This window comes from Fringilla coelebs (assembly GCF_963513975.1).
Source record: "Fringilla coelebs genome assembly, chromosome: 2".
Lineage (NCBI taxonomy): Eukaryota > Metazoa > Chordata > Aves > Passeriformes > Fringillidae > Fringilla > Fringilla coelebs.
Genome location: NC_140029.1, coordinates 793,682 through 810,468, shown reverse-complemented (window position 1 = coordinate 810,468; position 16,787 = coordinate 793,682). Strand labels below are relative to the sequence as shown.

At 50.7% G+C, this 16,787-nt stretch overlaps 1 protein-coding gene across 4 annotated transcripts; it reads right to left on the bottom strand.

The window, feature by feature from the left end:
- Positions 1-1,210: 1,210 nt before the first annotated feature.
- IFNAR2 (interferon alpha and beta receptor subunit 2) lies at positions 1,211-15,673 on the bottom strand. Of its 4 annotated transcripts, none has more exons than XM_084226409.1 (12): positions 15,534-15,673; positions 13,281-13,597; positions 11,999-12,095; positions 10,967-11,283; positions 9,685-9,781; positions 7,156-7,197; positions 6,736-6,859; positions 6,238-6,407; positions 4,822-4,994; positions 4,401-4,563; positions 3,608-3,726; positions 1,211-2,241 (listed from the first exon to the last, which is right to left on the bottom strand). In XM_084226409.1, the coding sequence occupies exons 5-12, from the start codon at positions 9,725-9,727 to the stop codon at positions 1,549-1,551; spliced, it is 1,527 nt and encodes a 508-aa protein (XP_084082535.1). In that variant the 5' UTR covers positions 9,728-9,781; positions 10,967-11,283; positions 11,999-12,095; positions 13,281-13,597; positions 15,534-15,673; the 3' UTR covers positions 1,211-1,548. The 4 variants fall into 4 exon arrangements, with proteins under 4 accessions (XP_084082535.1, XP_084082536.1, XP_084082538.1 ...); XM_084226410.1 differs by having other exon boundaries at positions 13,281-13,431; positions 15,534-15,637; XM_084226412.1 differs by lacking the exon at positions 7,156-7,197.
- Between the last annotated feature and the right edge of the window lie 1,114 nt (positions 15,674-16,787).

The following is a 16,787-nucleotide window of genomic DNA, read 5'->3' as shown; positions in this document are numbered from 1 at the left end:
CCCCGCGGGGCTGTGGGCACCGGCAGCCCCGGCACCCCGAACCTTCCGCTTCCCCGCGGGGCGGGCCGGGCTGTGCGCACGGCGGCGGCCCCGGGCTGAGGGTTGCCCCTGAGAGGAAGAGTGGATTTGTCTTTCCAATCCAGCTGTGGGTCTGCTGGGAGATAAAACCAGCTCTGGGAGATAAAAGAAACAATGGGAAGGATTCCACTGAGTGATGAATGGAAAAAGAGATTTACTTTTGCTAATGAACTTTAGCTTTGCTGATGAATGAAATTGGACATTGAGAGATGAAAGAAACAATGGGGAAGGAAAACCCCTAAATTCCATAAGAATTAACAATGAAAAGGGAGGGTTGTACATTGGAGGGGAATCTCTGGTATCAGGTGTTTTGGGAAGTCTGAGCTTCTCAAGTGCCTCAGAAATGGGGAAAACCCCTAAATTCCATAAGAATTAAAAATGAAAAGGGAGCATTATACATTAGAGGGGAATCCCTGGTATCAGGTGTTTTGGGAAGTCTGAACCTCTCAGGTACCTCAGCCAGTGGGGAATGAGAGAAGGGAAATTGGGATAAAAAGGAGGCTGTGTCCTCCAAAAATTGGAGAAACCCCAAGGGAATGCTCCATGGCCTCTCCCTTTATTGGAATAAAGTAAAAGGATTCCTCTGTCTCCTTTCTGGACATAAACCTCTGGTGTTTGTGGATTAATTTTCCTAACATCCCTCACACACCGGGTCTGTTTCCCCTCACCCACCAGGGCTGCTCACACCAATTTTAAATGGCTCATTTGGATTTTAAATGTCATAAAAATATTTTAATATGAATCAGTAATTGTACAAAATTATACAAAAATAAATTCAAGAAAAGTATTAATGCCTCGATCCACTCTTTTGTCAGCTGAGTGTTCCTGTCTCTGCCCCCATTATTCCACTTGATCAGTGTTCTCTGCACAAATACAGTATCCAGCCAGCAGAACAGGTTTCCCAAAAATCCAGTAACAGAGATAAAGAATAAAAAATTGTGAAAGTGGTCTGGCTGGGAGACCAGCCTTCACCCGTGCCAGCCCCAGTGTCCAGCCTGGCCTTGGGCACTGCCAGGGATCCAGAGGCAGCCCCAGCTGCTCTGGGCACCCTGTGCCAGGGCTGCCCACCCTGCCAAGGAACAATTCCTCATTGCCAAGATCCCACCCAGCCCTGCCCTCTGGCACTGGCAGCCATTCCCTGGCTCCTGTCCCTCCAGCCCTTGGGAACTGTCTCTCCCCACCTTCACAGGGAACAATTTTTAATCCAAAACTGCCCTCTGTGAGTTTGAAGCCATTCCCTCTTGTCCTGTCCCTCCGTCTCTTGCCCAAAGCCCCTCCCTGGGAGCCCCTTTGGGCACAGAAGGGGCTCTAAGGTCTCTCTGGATCCTTCTCCAGACACCCACAGCTCTTTCTGCAGGAGCCCACACTCACAAATGTTAATGAAAGGACAAGATCTGTGTGTTCAGTCCAGAAATAAGAGTTGGACAACACTGATTCCTATGTTTTAAAGTAAAAGCAGCTCTCCCTCCTTCATCTCCTCATGTAGCCCGTTACTTGCTCTGTGTCTGAGTCCAAAGAGTCGCTTTCCTCAGAGGAAGAGGAGGAGTTTTGCCACTCATGGAAGGCATTAGAACAAGGTGCTCCCTGCCCACTTCCTGTGTCCTGCAGCAGCCTTGCCTCCAGAGCAGGAGCACAGGGCCAGTCCCCCACATCCTGCGGGGCTGGGGGATCAGCTGCAGCGCTGTGCCCATCCTGCTCCAGGGTGCCCAGCAGCACCGTGCGCAGGCTGATGGTGAAGCACTCGCTGCCGCCCTGGGGCTCACTGCTGTCCCCACACAGAGGGCTCAGCAACTCGCTCCCCGTGTCCCTGTCCCTTTCAGGGTGCCCCTGGTGCCCCTGGGGCTGCGGTGGCTCAGCAGCTGGCGTGTCCCCAGCCTGGCTGCTGCTGTGCTCACAGGTGCTGCTGCCTGAGTACTGCCCCAGGCTGCTGGGGGTGTCACAGCCCCGGGGCACACTGGCCCTGCCCAGCCTGTCCCGCCTGGTGTAGTCGTGGTCACACAGGGCACTGCTGTCACTGTCGCTGCTGTCACTGTCACTGTCATCACTGGCACTGCCTCTGCAGCCCCTGGCCTTGCTTTTCACCTCTCTGGGGATGACCTCCACAGAGGCCACTGTTTCTGACACAGACACCCACGGGGAGTAGGCCAACTTCCTGACGCATGCCTGCAAGAGTAAAAGGAATTAAATCAATCACCCACTTTTCCACACATGCACACAAAACCATGAAAAAAACCCCAAATAACCTCCAGCCATGAGGCTGTCAAATGATTCCTTCTGTGCCACAGTTTGGGCTTTTTCTGCAGAGTTCAGGCTATCTAGGACTGTTCCTTCTTTTCCACTCCTGAACATCACAGAACCTCTGAAAGGTTTGGGCGAGAAGGGATCTTAAAAAATCATCCCATTTCCGACCCCCTGCCATGGCAGGGACACCTCCCACTGCCCCAGGCTGCTCCAGCCCCAGTGTCCAGCCTGGCCCTGGGCACTGCCAGGGATCCAGGGGCAGCCCCAGCTGGTCTGGCACCCTGTGCCAGGGCCTGTCCACCCTGCCAGGATGAGCTGAGTCTTGTCACTCTCCCAACTCTTGCAGTCACCTCTATCACAGCTGAGCAATTTTAGTGCCCTTTAGAAACTATCTTTTGAAGCAATTTTCACAGTTTTAACATCCCAAGCCCTGTCTTCCCCCTGCACTTCAGAGGATTATTCAATATTTGAAGCATTCATCAAGTTAACAATAAAAAATAAACTTTAGACACTCCTTAGTTCAGCAATTGTTGGGATGTGAAAATAACACAGCAAAGGACAGAAACATATAGAAGAAGTCTTAGAAAAAAGTGATACCCATCTGCTCTGGGTATGTTTGTAGAAAATGGAAAATATTTATGCTGAAAAACCCTACAGAATTAAATGTAAAAGAAATGAGAGATTGTAAAAAAAAAAAAGAACAAGCAAGAAAAGATAAAAGATAGAAACAAGAAATCTTGTTATTTGTGATTGAAATTTAGTGGCACAATTATTTGTGAATGAAATTATCCATTTAAATTCAATCTATAGAAATAAAAAACTAGCCAGCTCTGGAGTGGCTCCCTCTGTGCTTGATCACAGAGAAAGTCCTAGAGAGATTATTTTACCATTATTAAACACTGGAACAACTTCTCCTGCAGTCTCTCCTCACAGGGCAGCTTCTCCAGCCCTCTGCTCACCCCCTGGCCCTGCTCTGGGCCACACCTTTTGTGCCCTGTGGGGACCAGAACTGGGTGGAATGCTCCTGGATGTTCCCCCTGAGCAGGGTGGGATGATCCTCTCTGTTAGTAACTTCTCACAGAAATAGCAAGAAATGGTTTTGAATATTCTGGTTCTGAAGATCAGACAAAACTTAGCAGCCTAGAGATCATCTTGGACTGAGGTAAACTGCAAATACAAACATTCTGTGCTCTTACAGAACTTGTACCTAAAGCACAGCACTGGAAATTCCAGCTGTTAAACTTCCTGCTGCCAGCCAGAGAGGGCAGATCTGAGAGCTGTTACTTACCAAGGTCTGAGGAAGGGAAAACTTCGGGAAAATAAAGCCTGCTGCATGCACACACTTCAGGAGTGCAGCAATGATCAGTAAGACACAGACAGCAGCTGCCACTGCAGCTTCCTGGTACCCTGGAGTGAAAAAATCAAATAAACACACATGGAAGAAGTGTCCCACCACCACATTCCAGATCTCCCAGCTATTAGGAATCCCCAATAAGTTTGGTTAGAAGGGATCTGTGAAAGTCAAAGTCAGAGCAAGACCAAATCCCAAATTAGCTTCAGGAATTACAAAATAAGTGACTCCATCTCTCTGCAGAGCTAGTGGAGATCTGTATGGCTCAGAGGATTGCCAAGAGATTTGTTGCCCCAAAGTGCTGGGGGGTTTTATATTTCACTCCTAAATACCCACAGTGGTTCTCTCTTGGAATGTTTCTCTCTGCCAGCAAGGCCCTGAGGGACAGCACCCAGGAAACAGATGGAGCTGGGCCTGGAGGGGTTTAGGTTGGATTTTAGGGCAAGGCTCTTCCCCAGAGGGTGCTGGCACTGCCCAGGCAATGGGCACGGCCCCCAGGCTGCCAGAGCTCCAGGAGCCTTTGGCCAGCGCTGCCAGGGATGCCCAGGCTGGGCTTGGTGGGCTCTGGGCAGGGCAGGGGTGGCATTGGGGCATCCCTGGGGGTCCCTGCAGCTCAGGACATTCTGGGATTCTGTGATCACTTGTTTTTTAGGACTGAACTGTAAATGTCCCTACACCAAAAGAACACATTGCACACCCAGACCAGCCCCCTGCCCCATGGCTCCATTACCTGGCTGAGCCTCTGAGTCTGCAGTGACACATTTCCAGGGGGAGGGGACAGAATTCTTGTTCAGGGATGCAGTGACCCCCACGGACAGGCAGTAATTCCTGCTGGGATACAATTCCTCAATGACAATACTGAGCACCTCTTCAGTGGTTCTCTGCCGTGGCCTCTGCCATGAAAAACAAAGGTTTGAAGTCAGTGATTGGCCAAAAGAGCCCCTGCTCCCTCCCCAGGACCTGCCTCCCTGCAGGGAAAGGAAGCTCAGATTCTGCTGGCCATGGTCTCTCTTTTCTTCTAAGAAATCTATTTCTATGTTTTCTTTTGCTTCTACCCACATATTTGGTTTTGGGAGCCTGTTAACCAACAGAGCCATTTTATGCCCTCTGTGTTTCTCCTCTAAAGCACAACTATTCCCAAATTTCCCTACCTTATGCTCTCCATCCTGTGATTTCAGTGTGATATCATAATCCAGCTCTTCATAGATATCAATTAAAGACAGCAGCTTCCCCTTTCGTCTGAAGTGAGAGGCTGGCAGCTTTATGGTGACATTGAGGCAGTTTGGACAGGAAGTGACATTCACTTCTGGTGGTCCCAGAATTGCTGTTGGAAAAACAAGAAAGAGGAAAAAATGATGGAATAAATATGGTTCTACTTTATCCAGTACCAATTCCATTTCTGTGATGCACACAGCTGGCTCAGCACACTCCAGAGGAGCCCCTGCTGTAAATCCCTAAGGCCTTGCAACATTTACCTTCCACAGCCAAACCATCACTTCCCACATGGCCAGACTTTAAAGGAAAAGGAGTGGAAGGAAGAAGCAGAAAGGGGACAGAGGATTTGCTCCAGCTTCACAGAGATGTGATCTTTTAAACTACCTGAGATTAAAGCTGAGGTTACAGTACAGAACAGAATCCTGGAATGGGTTGGGAAGGGCCTCAGAGCCCCCCCAGTGCCAGCCCTGCCATGGCAGGGACACCTCCCACTGTCCCAGGCTGCTCCAGCCCCAGTGTCCAGCCTGGCCTTGGGCACTGCCAGGGATCCAGGGGCAGCCCCAGCTGCTCTGGGCACCCTGTGCCAGGGCCTGCCCACCCTGCCAGGGAGCAATTCCAATTCCCAATATCCACTTAACCCTGTTCTCCTTCAGCTGAAAGCCATTCCCCCTTGTCCTGTCCTTTTTATTAAACCAACTGCAGGGATTGCAGGGCTCCTCCTCAGGATGGCCTCCTTCAGTTCTCCTTGTGCCACTCTCCTCATTCCCTACAGCGTTCCCTCACTGCTGACTCTGGAAGGGGACACAGCAGCTGCCTCTGCTGGCCTCAGAGGAAACATCATCAGTTCATCCTCCACAGCTGTCCAGCTGCTCCTCAATATCTCTTAGCTCTGTTAGCTCAAAACTCCATTTTAAGCAGAGCCAAGTGAAGCCACCTCTGGCAATAAAGACAAATATCTTCAGCAGGGAAATGGGCAGATTGATTGTCTGTCCATCAATCACTTCCCTACACCTGGTGCAGACCTGGCACTTTTTAACTCAACATTCACTATTTGAACACACAAAATCGATGTTCTTCTTTAAGTTATGTACCCTACACACTTAAGAGATTTTTACTTGGTGTTTGTCAATGCAAACTGTATTTCCTTTATAATTATAATGTATTTATTTCAGAACCAGAGCCTCATTCCTTTATCAGAACTACAAATCAGGACTACACATATATGAAATACTACATACAAATAGCCATCAACACAGTCAGTGTGGAGTCTTACAGCAAAGGTAACAGAACTTAATTCAGGTTCAGCTGGTAATGAAAACTACAAAAAGAAGAAATGCAGAGAGAGAACTTACTCTCAGTGAGTGGCACAAAACGCAGCAGAGAAGAATTGAGCACCTGAGCTCCTCCAATGCTCTGAACAAATACAGAATACTCAGTAGATATGGCCTTGAACTCCTCTGTCAGCTCACAGGAGAGCTGGGCAATGCCTGAACACTGCTGAGCACTCATCCAGTCCTGGCTCCTGCAGGAAAGAGCAAGAGTCTCAATTCTCGGATGTGAGAAGGCATGGGAGTGTGAGGAGAGCATCTCAAGTGAAAAAAAAAAACCTCAGGAAAAACTAAGGAAAAAACCAAGAAAAACAGAAAACCTCAGCCTTACTATTTTCAGAGAACCCCTGGTTCTGGCAAAGCCCTGCCAGCCCAGGCAGCGCCAGCTGTGCCCCACGGCCACCTTGTCCCCAGCCCAGAGCACCCAGTGCCACCTCCAGGGCACATCTGCAGGGATGGGCATGCCAAACCTCCCTCCTCTTTAGGTCAATAAACATTAAAAGCAGAATTTGTGTGACTTGCCTGTGGTCTTTGTAGAGTACATTGTAGGATGCTGGCACAGCTGGGTCATGTTCTGCCTGCCAGGACAAAATGTGCTGGAAATTGTGGGAGTCCATCTGGAGGTTGTAAGGAAACCCCTTTCTTTCTAGAAAGGAAAAAATAAAAAAAAACCCAAAACAAAACAAACAAAAAAAACCAACTCAGAGCTTTGCAACCATTCTAATAAATAAACCCATTTAGAGCAGCTCAGGATTTGCCCCAAAAAGCAGCCACAGGGAGAGCTCAGCACAACAGACACAGCAATGCAAAGCACTGTGCACATGGACTACATTTCTAAGTTCTTTCTGCAAAAAGCATGAGGTTCCAAAATGGTAACTGGTGAGGATGTGCAAGCCATGAAATGTGCTAGGACAAGCATTTTGAAGATGGTAACACTCTTACCAGGCAGGCTGCAAACAGCCGTGGACAGAAAGGTGAGGCACACTGGAAAGTGAAACTCTGTATTAATGCTTTCGTGTAGCCACAGGACCTGACTTTTACTGCAAGTACTTATTTGCAACAAGTGGGTTCACACCCAGCACTCCCTGGTAGAACTGTTACTTTCTTTCACATCTTCACAGACTTTCCTACACTCCCCTCCTCCTCCTGAGCCCCGAGCGTCCACGAACCTGGGGCTCCGAGGAGGAGCTGGTTCCTGCATCCTGTGAGGTTCAGGATTCAGGGTCAGCAAAACCACCCACAAGATGTTCTCATCAAATCATGTCTCAGAGGACTCTGACTCTATTTCAAACACCTTTTCAAGCCGTCCCAAGAAACTTAGAGCTGATCTGGGAAAATATTCCATTATTACTTGACTGATCCTCATAGATCCCAGAGTGGTTTGGGTTGTTAGGGACCTTAAAGAACACCCAGTGCCATCCCTGCCATGGGCAGGGACACCTCCCACTGTCCCAAGCTGGCCTTGGGCACTGCCAGGGATCCAGGGGCAGCCCCAGCTGCTCTGGGCAATCCTGCCATTCCAGAGGTTCCTACATCTTCCTGTAAAACCTCCCCAGGAGGCTGTGATCCACCCTGGCTCTCACTGCATCCAGGATTCTTTTCCTTGACCAACCCAGCTTCCCATTGCTCCCATATTTTCAACACAGTACTTCAAAACACTTGAAGTTTTTGTTCTGACTCCTCTAATTTATCTTTTTCTTCCTCGAGACCCTTCAGCCTCCCATCTGCTTTGAGTGCAACAAGGAGAAACTGCCTGTTCGTGTTTTAAGGCATGTTTGTGGTCATGCCTCTGACTCAGGAGATGTTGACTCCCACACCCACTTGGCCAAAGCAGCCACTACTTTAATTCCAAACACATTTCTTCTCTGTTTTACATGAATTCCACGGGAATATTTGGAGAGTTCCTTCCTTACCTTCCCTAAAACTCTCTTTTGTCTTGACCCATTGTGTTAAAAAGATGTGCCACAGTCAGCATGACTGTGAAAAGAGAAGAGAAACCTGGGCCTTGAATTAGAGAATTTAAACAATCTTTATGGAGATCCACAAATAATGGGTTTAACTGCAGCTAAATGTAGAACAAAGGATTTCTTACCAGGTAGGAAATCACCCATTTGGAAAAAAACATCCAGTGGGGATAAATGAAGCAATATTTTAACAATTGTTATTATTATTATCTGAACACAAGCTCACATTTGTAATAAATTGTGCCTGCTGCATTCTAGTTAGTATTATTTGATTTTTCAATGCCTCTTCTCTATCCAAACCAAATCTCTTTCAGTTCAGAGCTCAAACTGCCTCTGAACTTTGTTTCAACAAACAAGTTTAGCAAAGGAAGTTGAACAGTTGCAAAACTGTTTGTGTTACGTTCTTACAAAAGAGACACAGCCAAGACAAATACCTGAGAACAAGTAACGGGGAATATTCAGCCTGGGGAAATAGGGATGGTCTGGAAACTGCATGGGGAATCTTCAGCATCTTGGCCTATTTGAGCTGCTACCAGCCCTGGCAGTGTCCCAGGCCAGGCTGGACACTGGGGCTGGGAGCAGCCTGGGACAGTGGAAGGTGTCCCTGCCGTGTGAGGTCCCTCCCAACCCAAACCAGTCTGGGGCTCCGGGATGAAGATCTAACCCTTTTACAGAATTAAAGGATCCTAACAAATCCCCTTCTCACAAGTACAGCTCAGCCAAACTGAGCTTCTTTCACCTGCTGATATTAAAAACTGAGGAGTGCCAGAAAAACTCAGAATAAAAAACACAAACCCTCACATGTAACTGAAAGTTCTTGGATGTGCAGGGAGGCAGAATCATGGAATGGAATAGCCTGGAATGAAAGGGACCTTAAAGCCCACACTGGAGCCACAGTCACCAGTTCAGGCATGGAGGAATCAGGCATGAATCCCAGAAAGTCTGGGCTGAGAGCAACCCTAAATCCCCCCCAGTACCCCCCTGCCATGGCAGGGACACCTCCCGCTGTCCCAGGCTGCTCCAGCCCCAGTGTCCAGCCTGGCCTTGGGCACTGCCAGGGATCCAGGGGCAGCCCCAGCTGCTCTGGGCACCCTGTGCCAGGGCCTGCCCACCCTGCCAGGGAACAATTCCTCATTGCCAAGATCCCACCCAGCCCTGCCCTCTGGCACTGGCAGCCATTCCCTGGCTCCTGTCCCTCCATCCTTGTCCCCAGTCCCTCTGCAGCTCTCCTGGAGCCCTTCAGGCCCTGCCAGGGGCTCTGAGCTCTCCCTGGAGCCTTCTCCTCTCCAATTGAGCACCCCCAGCCCTCCCAGCCTGGCTCCAGCCCCTGCTCATGGTTTAGGCACAGAATGGAGCATGCAGGGATAACACCAGAGATCCTTATTCTGGGAATTACTCCAGGGGGAGTTCTACAATAGCTGGTTTCTTCATTAACTCAGCAGGATTATTAATGAATCAATGAGCTCCCTGCAGTGCTGCTCTCTACCCCAAAGGTTCAGGTGCTTACCAAGCTGACAGAGAAGCACTGGCACATCCATTGGGGTTCTCATGGAGATTAACAAACAAACCTCTCTGCTTGCAAAAGGAACATTTTGCTTCTGTTCCTACAAATACAGGAAAAACAAGCACATTTGACTAAATGATCACAGTAAATTGCCTTAGTAAATCACTTTTAACTAACCCAAGGTTTCTGTACAGAATTGTTTTACCTCCTCCAGTGTCTGATGGAGGGCAGTGGTACTGAAAGAGTTACTGGGGGGCACTGATCTTTATCATTTTATGGCCATTTTTGTCCATTTTATGGCAACAGTACTTTCCTATTTCCACACAGAATGGGCTCCTTCCACTTCAACTAAAGCAGAAACCACTGCATAATTATTTGTATTAACTTTGCCTTTAGATAGTAACTGAAAATTCAATGCCACTCACTCCAACTTCATTATTACAATGAAAACAAACTTTGCTTGGCTTTGTTTGAAATAAACTCATCACCATTGTAGGAATTGTTTCCCAACAGGGAAAATATCAACAGAGCACTTAGAAAAAAATTAATTACAAAGAAGTTATGAAGTTTGTTACAATTTTTTAGTGCATAAGATCTTTTAAAATAATCTTTCTCTTCACTGCTATTTTTTACTCTATTTAACATCCTCATAACATTAATATCCACAGGACCTGGATTTGAGTTAGCTGGGCAAAGGTGTATCTATTTCTAAAGAACCTTCCCCTCAGCTTTAACAAAAATTAACTGCTTTTTAATTTAACATTATTTGCAAATACAACTGGAATTATTTTCTCTGCAAAACAACCAGTTTAACATCATGCCAGAGCACACTCTGTATATGAATATATTAATACATAACCCTGTATTTTCATATATTAACACAGGATAGAAGCCATCTGTTAAAATCAGGTGAACTAAACCCCTTTATCTGAGAAGTCAATCTCCCTGTGCTCAAAGTTCTGGCAGGAGTGTAGGAAGCCACTGGGTAAGTGTTAGGAACTTGGATCTGTGCAAGTGACAGTCCCACAGCCTCAGGGAATGCTCTCTTCCCCTCACTCTGCTCATTCATTCAAGCAGAAGGCATTCCAAAGAGCAGCTGCACCTGCAGGCTGGGGTTTTCCAGGCTGTTCAAAGGGGTTTTCCAGGTTGTTCCTTTCCCCTCAGGAGAAAGCCTTGGGCATGCTGGATTAACTCGGTAAATGATCTCCTTTCCCTGACAGCCCTTGCAGTTCAGCCCAGGCCCTGTCTGAAGCACTCCCTGCCCAGAGGGATGTGCTGTGTGTACCTGGGGTCCTTGCTGGCCATGCTGCAGGGATAACAACGATCCCACTCTGGGAATCACTCCAGGCTTCCGGCTGCCTCTGGCTGCTGAGCAAAGGAGTCTCCCACAGGAGGCAGACCCAAAGCCAGGTCACTTGGTCAGCACCTTCCACGGCCTGAGAAAATGTGATAAAATGTGCTCATCTCCAGGATTCCACAGCTGTCTAAAGCTGGATGTCCTCTGCAGATCTATCACTGCCAGGGAGATTCCAGGGCAAAGCCATTTCTGTCAGAACTCCGGTGAGCTTTTGTTACTCCTCCTCTCCAGGGCTGCAGCAATCCCTGTGGAGAAGCCATGGGGAGAGCAGTGAGTGCAGCCCCTGAGGCCAGGCTGTGCCCTCAGGAGATCCCTGGGAGCTGCCTGGAGCCCCAGTGCCCCCACGGCACAGGGGACACTGCACAGCCCCCACAGCTGGAGCTCATGGGATCCCACACTGGCTGGAGGGATCCTAAATCCCCCCCAGTGCCACCCTGCCATGGCAGGGACACCTCCCACTGCCCCAGGCTGCTCCAGCCCCAGGGTCCAGCCTGGCCTTGGGCACTGCCAGGGATCCAGGGGCAGCCCCAGCTGCTCTGGGCACCCTGTGCCAGGGCCTGCCCACCCTGCCAGGGAACAATTCCTCATTGCCAAGATCCCACCCAGCCCTGCCCTCTGGCACTGGCAGCCATTCCCTGGCTCCTGTCCCTCCATCCTTGTCCCCAGTCCCTCTGCAGCTCTCCTGGAGCCCTTCAGGCCCTGCCAGGGGCTCTGAGCTCTCCCTGGAGCCTTCTCCTCTCCAATTGAGCACCCCCAGCCCTCCCAGCCTGGCTCCAGCCCCTGCTCATGGTTTAGGCACAGAATGGAGCATGCAGGGATAACACCAGAGATCCTTATTCTGGGAATTACTCCAGGGGGAGTTCTACAATAGCTGGTTTCTTCATTAACTCAGCAGGATTATTAATGAATCAATGAGCTCCCTGCAGTGCTGCTCTCTACCCCAAAGGTTCAGGTGCTTACCAAGCTGACAGAGAAGCACTGGCACATCCATTGGGGTTCTCATGGAGATTAACAAACAAACCTCTCTGCTTGCAAAAGGAACATTTTGCTTCTGTTCCTACAAATACAGGAAAAACAAGCACATTTGACTAAATGATCACAGTAAATTGCCTTAGTAAATCACTTTTAACTAACCCAAGGTTTCTGTACAGAATTGTTTTACCTCCTCCAGTGTCTGATGGAGGGCAGTGGTACTGAAAGAGTTACTGGGGGGCACTGATCTTTATCATTTTATGGCCATTTTTGTCCATTTTATGGCAACAGTACTTTCCTATTTCCACACAGAATGGGCTCCTTCCACTTCAACTAAAGCAGAAACCACTGCATAATTATTTGTATTAACTTTGCCTTTAGATAGTAACTGAAAATTCAATGCCACTCACTCCAACTTCATTATTACAATGAAAACAAACTTTGCTTGGCTTTGTTTGAAATAAACTCATCACCATTGTAGGAATTGTTTCCCAACAGGGAAAATATCAACAGAGCACTTAGAAAAAAATTAATTACAAAGAAGTTATGAAGTTTGTTACAATTTTTTAGTGCATAAGATCTTTTAAAATAATCTTTCTCTTCACTGCTATTTTTTACTCTATTTAACATCCTCATAACATTAATATCCACAGGACCTGGATTTGAGTTAGCTGGGCAAAGGTGTATCTATTTCTAAAGAACCTTCCCCTCAGCTTTAACAAAAATTAACTGCTTTTTAATTTAACATTATTTGCAAATACAACTGGAATTATTTTCTCTGCAAAACAACCAGTTTAACATCATGCCAGAGCACACTCTGTATATGAATATATTAATACATAACCCTGTATTTTCATATATTAACACAGGATAGAAGCCATCTGTTAAAATCAGGTGAACTAAACCCCTTTATCTGAGAAGTCAATCTCCCTGTGCTCAAAGTTCTGGCAGGAGTGTAGGAAGCCACTGGGTAAGTGTTAGGAACTTGGATCTGTGCAAGTGACAGTCCCACAGCCTCAGGGAATGCTCTCTTCCCCTCACTCTGCTCATTCATTCAAGCAGAAGGCATTCCAAAGAGCAGCTGCACCTGCAGGCTGGGGTTTTCCAGGCTGTTCAAAGGGGTTTTCCAGGTTGTTCCTTTCCCCTCAGGAGAAAGCCTTGGGCATGCTGGATTAACTCGGTAAATGATCTCCTTTCCCTGACAGCCCTTGCAGTTCAGCCCAGGCCCTGTCTGAAGCACTCCCTGCCCAGAGGGATGTGCTGTGTGTACCTGGGGTCCTTGCTGGCCATGCTGCAGGGATAACAACGATCCCACTCTGGGAATCACTCCAGGCTTCCGGCTGCCTCTGGCTGCTGAGCAAAGGAGTCTCCCACAGGAGGCAGACCCAAAGCCAGGTCACTTGGTCAGCACCTTCCACGGCCTGAGAAAATGTGATAAAATGTGCTCATCTCCAGGATTCCACAGCTGTCTAAAGCTGGATGTCCTCTGCAGATCTATCACTGCCAGGGAGATTCCAGGGCAAAGCCATTTCTGTCAGAACTCCGGTGAGCTTTTGTTACTCCTCCTCTCCAGGGCTGCAGCAATCCCTGTGGAGAAGCCATGGGGAGAGCAGTGAGTGCAGCCCCTGAGGCCAGGCTGTGCCCTCAGGAGATCCCTGGGAGCTGCCTGGAGCCCCAGTGCCCCCACGGCACAGGGGACACTGCACAGCCCCCACAGCTGGAGCTCATGGGATCCCACACTGGCTGGAGGGATCCTAAATCCCCCCCAGTGCCACCCTGCCATGGCAGGGACACCTCCCACTGCCCCAGGCTGCTCCAGCCCCAGGGTCCAGCCTGGCCTTGGGCACTGCCAGGGATCCAGGGGCAGCCCCAGCTGCTCTGGGCACCCTGTGCCAGGGCCTGCCCACCCTGCCAGGGAACAATTCCTCATTGCCAAGATCCCACCCAGCCCTGCCCTTTGGCACTGGCAGCCATTCCCTGTGTGCTGTCCCTCCATCCTTGTCCCCAGTCCCTCTGCAGCTCTCCTGGAGCCCCTTCAGGCCCTGCCAGGGGCTCTGAGCTCTGCCTGGAGCCTTCTCCTCTCTAGGTGAGCACCCCCAGCTCTCCCAGCCTGGCTCCAGCCCTGGGATCAGTTTAGTGGCTCTCAGGTTCAGGCTGGATGGGGCTATATTTGCTTCCAATCAGAAAAGAAAAAAAAAAAAGGCTGCTTTGAGATTTTGAAAGTCAGTGGCTCATATTTCAGAAAAGCTCTCCCCCAGTTCTCTGAAAGAAGCAGATGGTCTGTTTACTTACATAAATCAGCTTAGGGGAACACTGAGAGAGGCAGAGAGCTGACTGACAGCAGGGAAGTCTCCAGAGGAATGTTCTGAGACTGCACAGGGACCTCTGAGACCACCGAGCCCAGCCCCTGCCCAGGCAGGGTGACTGCAGCAGTGACAGGAACGTGGCCAGGGGGTTTGGGATGTCTCCAGAGAGGGAGACTCCAGCCCCTCCCTGGGCAGCTGCTCCAGGGCTCTGCCCCTCCAGGGAAGGAAGTTCTTCCTCAGGCTGGCCTGGAATTTTTGTGGTTTAGTTCCTGGCCATTGCTCCTTGTCCTGCCACTGGCACCACTGAGCAGAGTCTGGCACCATCCTGACACCCCTGGAGCTCTATAAAATCATGAATCCACCCGAGTCAGGGAACCACACTGTGCCTGTAGCATTATTCCCACACTCATGTATTGGGAGACTTTGGATAAACCCCTTGTAGGACATGGAAATCACTTAACCTCCATATCCCAAGGCCATTACCAACAGCCCTTTTCCCATGGGCTGCCACAGTGCTGGGGAGGAGACAGCCTCAGGCTGGGCCAGGGCAGGCTCAGCTGGGACAGCAGCAGGAATTTGCCCATGGAAAGGGGGCTCAGGCCTTGGCAGGGGCTGCCCAGGGAGCTCTGCAGTGCCCATCCCTGCAGGTGTGCCCTGGAGGTGGCACTGAGTGCTCTGGGCTGGGGACAAGGTGGCCGTGGGGCACAGCTGGCACTGCCTGCGCTGGCAGGGCTTTGCCAGCCCCAGGGATTTGGGATCTGCCTCAGGGACACACGGGGACCCTCGGGGATGCTCCAGCCTGGGTGGGGACACAGCAACCCACGCCTGAGACAAGGGGCGCTGCGAGAGCCCCCGGCAGCCGCTGTTCCTCCCGGTCACCAGCCCTTGGTGCGGTTCCCACCCCAAACCCACCCCCGGGCACCTCCCGGGCCATCGCCCGGGTCAATGCAGCGAGCGGGACGCTGCCAAGGGCGAACCCGGCGGAGTTTTGGGGCTCCCTGTGCGGTTCTGGGGGCTCCACACGGCGCCAGCAGAGCGCTCCCGGGAGCCGCGAGCCCGCTAGGAATGCCCGGGCAGCGGCCCAGAGCGCTCCCCTCAGCCGGGAAGGGAGCGCGGCCCCGCTCCCCTCAGGGAACCGCTCCATTGTCACCGCAGGGCCGCGCCCGGGGGCAGCGGGGGGACACGGCACCGCACGCACCGCCACCTTCCAGCCGTACCTCGCGACGGGGAATCCCCAGGGGCTCCGCTCCGGCTCCTCATCGCTGCTGACCGCGTCTATCACCCCCGAGCAGTACAACCGACCCCCATCGACCCCAGCGCCGCCGCCCGCTCCGCCGCCGAGCGGAAAATGGCGGCGGGACGGGGCGGGGATGGCGCGCCGTTGCTCACGCTCCCTCCGCACAGGCCACGCCCACAAATGACCAGACCACGCCCAATGCGATCAAACCACGCCCCAATCTGGTTCTCGCCGCGCCTCCATCCATCAGGCCCCGCCCATTTGCCCTCAGGCCCCGCCCAGCGGCGCCATGGCGGCGCTCCCTGAGGGCGCCGCTCGCTCCCCGCAGTCGCGGAAAGGCCTTTGCTGCCTTTAGTTCGCTTTCTGCCGTTATTTCCGTTCCTGCCTTTATTTCCGTTTCTGTCACCCGTCCGGGCCCGCTCCACCCCCGGCTCTGCGGTGTTCGCTGTGCGAGAAAGCTGCGGGAGCGGTGGCTGATCCCCTGCCGCCTTTACAGAATCAGAGCCACAGCAGGTTTGGGTTGGAAGGGACCCCAAAGCCCACCCAGTGCCACCCCTGCCATGGCAGGGACACCTCCCACTGTCCCGGGTTACTCCAGCCCCGGGGTCCAGCCTGCCCTTGGGCACTGCCAGGGATCCAGGGGCAGCCACCATTCCTGCGGTGCCGTGGGAAGGGATGGGGAAAGGGATGGGGAAAGGGAAAGGGATGGGGAAAGAGAAAGGGACAGGGAAAGGAAAAGGGATAGGGAAAGGGATAGGGAAAGCGAAAGGGAAAGAGAAAGGGATAGGGAAAGGAAAAGGGAAAGAGAAAGGGATAGGGAAAGAGAAAGGGATAGGGAAAGAGAAAGGGAAAGGGATAGGGATAGGGATAGGGATAGGGATAGGGATAGGGATAGGGATAGGGATAGGGATAGGGATAGGGAAAGGCCCTGCAGGTCCTTGTGCAGCAGGAACTGAGTCAGCAGTGCCCCGGAGCCAGGAGGGACATCCCTGTCCTGGGGACAGCAGCACTGCCCAGAGGGAAGGTGGGAAAAACACCAATCACTTGGTTTTAAAATTTTAAAAAGTTTAATGATAATAAAATGGTTATAAAAATAGCAATATAATGAGAGTAATAATAATTTGGACAATTTGGATTGGGACAATGTGAGACAATAAAACCAAAGAGTTACAGACGTCAGGGTTCCTTTTCTGGGCAAAATAAGCCCGAAAAAGGCCCCACGTGAACAGAGGAT